Genomic DNA, 6,646 nt, shown 5'->3' with positions numbered 1-6,646 from the left:
CGCAACTCTCTGGTTCCACCATCTTCTCCCGCATCGACCTCATCAAGGCCTTCCACCAGATTCCTGTTCATCCTGACGACATACCGAAGACTGCCATCATCACTCCCTTCGGTCTGTTCGAATACGTTAGGATGCCCTTTGGCCTCAGGAATGCGGCACAGACGTTCCAGAGGTTCATCGACGAGGTCCTCCGCGGTCTTCCCTTCTGTTTCGCCTACATCGACGATCTTCTCATCGCGAGCCCCGACGAAGCCTCGCACAGACAGCACCTCGAACAAGTCTTCCGCCGCCTCCAGGACTACGGTGTCCAGATCAACGCCGACAAGTCAGAGTTCGGCGTGGCCTCGCTCACCTTCCTTGGTCATACCGTCACTCCAGCAGGCATCACTCCACTTGCCACTAAATGTGAAGCCATCCAGCAGTTCCCGAAGCCATCTACCCAGCGCCAGCTCAAAGAGTTCTTGGGCATGGTGAACTACTACAACCGCTTCATTCCACACTGCTCTCTCCTGCTGCAGCCTCTACACGCCATGATCAAGCCGTGCAAGCGTGGTCAGTCGGTCACGCTCACCTGGACACCGGACACTGACGCTGCCTTCCTCGCTGCCAAGAAGGCCCTCAGCGACGCAACTTTGCTGTCCTTCCCTGTCCCCGACGCAGAGGTGAGCATCGCAACTGACGCCTCTGGCAATGGGACTGGTGCTGTCCTCCAGCAGCTCGTGGACAGTGCCTGGAAGCCGCTCGCCTTCTTTTCCCAGAAGCTCAACACTGCCGAAGCCAACTACAGTGCCTACGACCGTGAGCTCCTCGCAATCTACAAGGCCGTCAAGCGCTTCCGGTACTACATAGAAGGCCGCCGCTTCCACATCTACACCGACCACAAGCCACTCACCACCATTTTCCTGAGAAACAAGGCAACCTACTCTCCTCGGCAACTTCGCCATATGGACTTCGTTTCTCAGTTCACCACCGACATCCGGTACATCAAAGGTGTCGACAACGCCCCAGCTGACGCTCTCTCCCGTGGTATCTCTGCTGTGTCCTCCATCGACTACACTGCCATAGCTGCCGACCAGTCCGGCGACCCAGAGCTGGAAAACCTCCTGCAGAACTCGGCGCTCCAGATGAAGAAAGTCACACTCCCAGGTACCAAGGTCTCTCTGTATGCTGACGTCTCCACAGAGGCCGTCCGCCCTTACTTGCCTCAGCAGCATCGCGTCAAGGCCTTCCGTCAGCTACATGACCTCTCTCACCCTGGTATCCGTGCCTCCCAGCGCCTGCTGACTTCTCGCTTCATCTGGGAGGGCATCAACAGAGATGTCAGACTGTGGACCCGCACCTGTACCGCCTGCCAAGCCTCCAAGGTGACTCGTCACACACTCTCCGCCTGGCACCTTTCCTCCAGTCTCCAGACGGTTCGACCATATCCACATTGACTTGGTCGGGCCGCTGCCGCCCTCTGCCGGCCACCGCTACATCCTTACGTGCGTGGACCGGTTTACACGCTGGCCTGAGGCTACACCTATTCCAGACATCACCACCGACACCGTCGCCAATGCCTTCATCGCCACTTGGGTCTCAAGGTTCGGTGTTCCTCTGAGCCTCACCTCAGACCGTGGTGGCCAGTTCGAGGCTAATGTCTGGAATAGGATCATGGTATTTCTCGGCATACGGCGCTACAGGACTTCGAGCTACCATCCCCAGTCAAATGGGATGGTTGAGAGATTCCATCGCCAGCTCAAGTCCTCCCTGATGGCCGCCTCACAGCGCGAACACTGGTCCCTGGCTCTTCCTCTTGTCCTCCTCGGCATCAGGTCCTCTCTCAAGGAAGACCTCCAGCATTCCTCGTCCGAGTTGGTGTATGGCGCCAACCTCAGGCTTCCGGCGAGATGCTGGTGCCCTCACAAGAGCCAGACCTGTGCAGTGCCCGAGATTTCGCCACCCGCCTCCACAGTGCCATGCGCAACCTACAGCCAGTCCAGCCTCGCTCCTCTCCTAAGAAGATTTTTGTGAGCCAGGACCTGGACACCTGTACACACGTCTTCGTCCGCGTCGATGCTGTTCAGCACCCCCTCTCACAACCATACCAAGGGCCCTATCGTGTCTTGCGGCGGACACGCAAGACTGTGACCATCGACCGGAACGGCACTCAGGACGCTGTATCCATGGACCGGGTCAAACCGGCCTACCTGCTTGACCCTGCTCAACCTCAGGTGGTCGCCACAACGTCCCTGGACGGTCCTGACTCATCCAGCCGCACCAGGAAAATCTCGTTTCTCCTCCCTCGAAACTAGGGGGGGAGTATTGTAGCGGCCGTTTACTTAAGTCTGCCCTACAATCATTGCATTTTCTGTTATCACCATACATCTCCTGTCTCACATTTCATGGCATACTAATTTATTATTTACTTTTTTTTATAATATATTTGTCTTACTCTCTTATTATTGTATTATTCATTTTATTTATATTTGTATAATATACAACACAAAACACTACACATTCACACACATTCACTCATTCATACATACATTCATACATACACAATCGCATACAAACTTATTAAAATCCCTATTGTAAATATTATTTATATGTGTACCCAAATATTTTTGTAATAAAAGTAACCCTCCACTGAATGCTTTTAATTCAGTTTCCTCAATTAGCCTTAGCTCCAATAGTTGGTACGCTTTCTATACCAACAAAGTAACCGCAACATTGCAGGACAACGCATCCGATACTAAATTAGCACGACCCGGCAGGTATTTGATGTCAGGATTAAATTCTTCAATGGTGAGGAACCATCCAACCAGATAAATTTTTGCCTTTGAAAAGTTGTGTGACGGTAACATGGTCAGTATACACAGTAATTGGATAACCATAAATGATGTCACGGAAATGTTTAAGAGACCAAACTAATGCGAGAGCTTCTAGATTTGTTACTGAATAACGTGATTCACAAGCATTAACCCCTTCGCGCCGGATGTTAAAAAAGCCCGCCTGTATGATATACGGGTGGTAGTGCCGCGCGCCCGAATGCGGGAAACTCGTGCAAGCTTGTCATACTTGTCGTCTTTGTGTATTATGCTGCTATTTTTAGTCACTATATCGCCTTCGAAGAGGAAAGTGGACGCTTCTCTCTTTGGAGAGAGAGAGAGAGAGAGAGAGAGAGAGAGAGAGAGAGAGAGAGAGAGAGAGAGAGAGAGAGAGAGAGAGAGAGAGAGATAATATTTTAGACACAAGCGTGACGCATGTAGCTTATCTTTCGAGGAAGAGGGAGGGAGGAGAGGGAAACAAGGGAGGGAGGGAGAGAGAGAGAGAGAGAGAGAGAGAGAGAGAGAGAGAGAGAGAGAGAGAGAGAGAGAGAGAGAGAGAGAGAGAGAGAGAGAGAGAGAGATATGGGAACAGTCTATGCCATTGGGTAATTTTAGACACAAGGCGGATACATGTAGCTTATCTTTAGTGATTGGTGGAGACAAGGATGGTGGGAGGAGCACTAGGATTTCAAGGACAGCATACGGCATGTGTAGTTGGTATCCAACACACTATACAGGACACCTGAACAGAAGAAAGCTCAGAAAAGAAATATGATGTCTACGTAGGCGTCACCATATATGCTACTGGGGCTTCATGACGCCTACATAGGCGTCACCGTATTGAAGGGGTTAAGTACACGACTCGCGAAGGCAATGAATGACTTGGGGACGACTACCCGGAACTTGTTGCATCAGGACAGAACCAATACCTTGAGACGATGCATCTGAACAGATCACAAAAGGCAAGGAGTAGTCAGGAAATGATAATACTGGAGCTTGTGTAAGAGCTGATTTAAGAACAGTGAAGCTGTAGTCATGAATTGCATCCCAATGAAAGGGTACATTTTTCTTCAGAAGACGCGTTAGTGGAGACACAATAGTGGCAAAATTCTTAATGAACGCACGATAATATCCTGCTAATCCCAAGATAAGATCGGACATTGTTAGTCGTGGTTGGGGTAGGAAAGTCTTGAACAGCTTTGACTTTAGCATTCGTAGTGTGAATACCATGGCGATCCACCACATGGCCAAGAAATGCAATGCGAGAAAGCAAGAATTGACATTTTGTGATGTTAAGCTTAAGACCAGCTTCTATGAATTTCTGTAATACTAGAGCAAATTTGTGAAAGTGACTGTCTAAATCTTTAGAGACTAAAATTAAATCATCAAGATAGACAAACAAACCATCGCCAATAAGACCTTGGAAGAGTGAATTTACTAGTCGTTGGCAGGTTAGTGGAGAGTTACGAAGACCCACGGGGCAACGAAGCCACTCAAAATGACCTTTTGGCGTAGAAAATGCAGTAATGGGTCTGCTACTTGGAGACAAAGGAATTTGCCAAAATCCACTTTTCAAGTCAAGTGTTGTGAATACTGTATTGTCCTTACCGATGGACTGTAAAATGTCACTAAGTACTGGTAAGGGATAATGGTCAGGAATTGTGACTTGGTTAACTTTTCTAAATTCAATGACTGCACGGTAAGAACCATCTTTCTTTGGCACAAAGAAGAGAGGTGAGTTCCATGGAGAGCACGATTCTTGAATAATACCTTCATCAAGCATGCCTTGCACTAATTCTTGAGCTGCTTGACGCTGAGAATGAGGCAAGCGATAAGATGGAACATGGATAGGGCATGTGTTAGGCTAAAGGTCAATATGATGCTGTACACGGTCAGTAACACCTAAAGGTTCACCTGGTAAAGTAATAGCTTGTCTGTGAGCTACAAGAATGTCATAGAGACGCTGTGCTTCTGCAGGAAAATCTGCAACTTAGACATGTGCCTCCAACTGAGTGATCAGTTCAGCTGAAGAGCAGGAACTAGCAGACTGTGAATCTACAGCTCCTATCAAAGGTGGAGAATCCTGAAAAGAAGCTTCATCTATCACACTAAAGGAACCAAGGTGCACGCCATCTTTAAGCGTAATGGACGAACCTGTGAGATTAGTGACTAAAGCATCAGTAAGGTGACCACATCGCATGGTAGAGAGTGTACCTTCTAAAGCTAAACGCTGAATCCTGGCACTATCAGGATGTGAGATCACGCATGCGCCAACTGGGGCACGAAGAACACGTACTGGAACTTTAGTTGCCGAAGTAGGACCTATAAACTGGTCACCAACAATGACAGCCGCACAACAATCCGAGGAGACAGAACGTTTCGACTCCGGGGACGAAGGTGCTAAGTTTGACTGCGGGGACGAAGGATTCTGAGTACGCTGCGGTAACAGTGCTTCGTCAAAAGCAGGTAGACATGACTGTTCAAAATGTACGCGTGGTGAGGCAACTGTAAGAACAGAAACAGGCGAGTCTGAAGCATAATACGTGAATCCATTATGGCTGACAGCATGATAACGGGGAAATATTGTAATATAATGTTTAACTAACTCATCATAGCCAAAGAGAGCATCACAGTTCAACACAAAATTTGTTACTACAAAAAATTTTACATCAAAGGTATAATCATGATTATGAAAGGACACAGGCAAAATTACTGAACCAATAATATTGAGAGGAGAGCCGTGAGCTGCATGAAAATCTGGTTCTCTTTTGATAGAGGAACATTATACAATTTATTAAGGTGCTGGTAAGCACGTTCTGTCAGTAAGCTACAGTCAGCTCCTGTATCAATGCAAACTGTGAAAGGAGCCATAAGTGTACATTTGCAAATGAAGACGTCGCGCCGTTGCAGCAATAACTGTAGGAATCGACGGGACTGGCATGTCTGAGAGAATGTCTATATTATAGGAGGAGAATGCTGGCGCTGTTAAAAATTTGACTGTGGTGAAGACACAGTAACATGTTGCTGATGCTGAAGGCATTGAATTTTAAAGCATTCTTCAGAAGAATGATTACCTGGACCATGAATAAGGCAAGACTTAGGTGGTCGTTCAAGAATTAGACGCGACGCAGGACATCCCTGCCGAGAAGACGATCTCGGGCGACAGGGCACAGAGCATGTGACATGATGGAAGTCTTGAAGAGACTCATAGCGAGAAAGACGCTGAGCTGAGGGAGAACGCGCTGCATTTCTTTCATGACGCTGTCGCAAAAAACAACGTTTAATGGTATGTCCCTGTTTGTGACAGTGGTATGTTCCTGTTTGTACAGGCATACACAGCATGTTGCTTATCAGAAGCTGGTGCACTAGGTTGTGAAGTCTGGTTAGCAGAATTTAAAGGTGAAGTAGTAGTGGAAGCTACAACGTGCACGTGAGCTGGATGTTCTTTTAATCTAGAAGCAATTTTAGATGAGAAATCAAGTAGATTATCTGTCTGAGTATATGTAAGTGTAGACGCAATTCTGCGCTCACTAGGTCAAAAAGTTAATGTAATAGAGAAATTCAATGATATCATGAAATCGCTGCTCAGACATTGTATTAGTAATCCAATTTGAAGCTTTAAGTGAATCAACAGCAGCAGAAGCTAATTCAGCAGAGCGAGGAAGAGCTCTTAAGCAATTGAGGACACCTAAATTGTTAGTCATTGTATCTGCTTCGTCAAAGACCCCCTGGAATGAATCTGGCTGTTGGGGCATACCAAATGCTTGTAAGAAATTTGCTCTATAAGCGTTATAATCATAATTCAAGGTTTTAGGATTGAAAGCAGAAGCCGACAT

The 6,646-nt window shown here is 47.5% G+C and overlaps 1 protein-coding gene across 1 annotated transcript; it reads left to right on the top strand.

The window, feature by feature from the left end:
* Positions 1 to 1,889: 1,889 nt before the first annotated feature.
* Positions 1,890 to 2,294, top strand: LOC123519720. Its single transcript, XM_045281225.1, has one exon. It carries the CDS (start codon positions 1,890 to 1,892, stop codon positions 2,292 to 2,294), a length of 405 nt encoding a protein of 134 aa, XP_045137160.1.
* The last annotated feature ends 4,352 nt before the right edge of the window (positions 2,295 to 6,646 follow it).

The sequence above is a fragment of the Portunus trituberculatus genome, chromosome 46, assembly GCF_017591435.1.
Source record: "Portunus trituberculatus isolate SZX2019 chromosome 46, ASM1759143v1, whole genome shotgun sequence".
Classification (NCBI taxonomy): domain Eukaryota; kingdom Metazoa; phylum Arthropoda; class Malacostraca; order Decapoda; family Portunidae; genus Portunus; species Portunus trituberculatus.
Note: the sequence above shows the minus strand (reverse complement) of the source record. Positions and strands in the feature narration are given on the sequence as shown.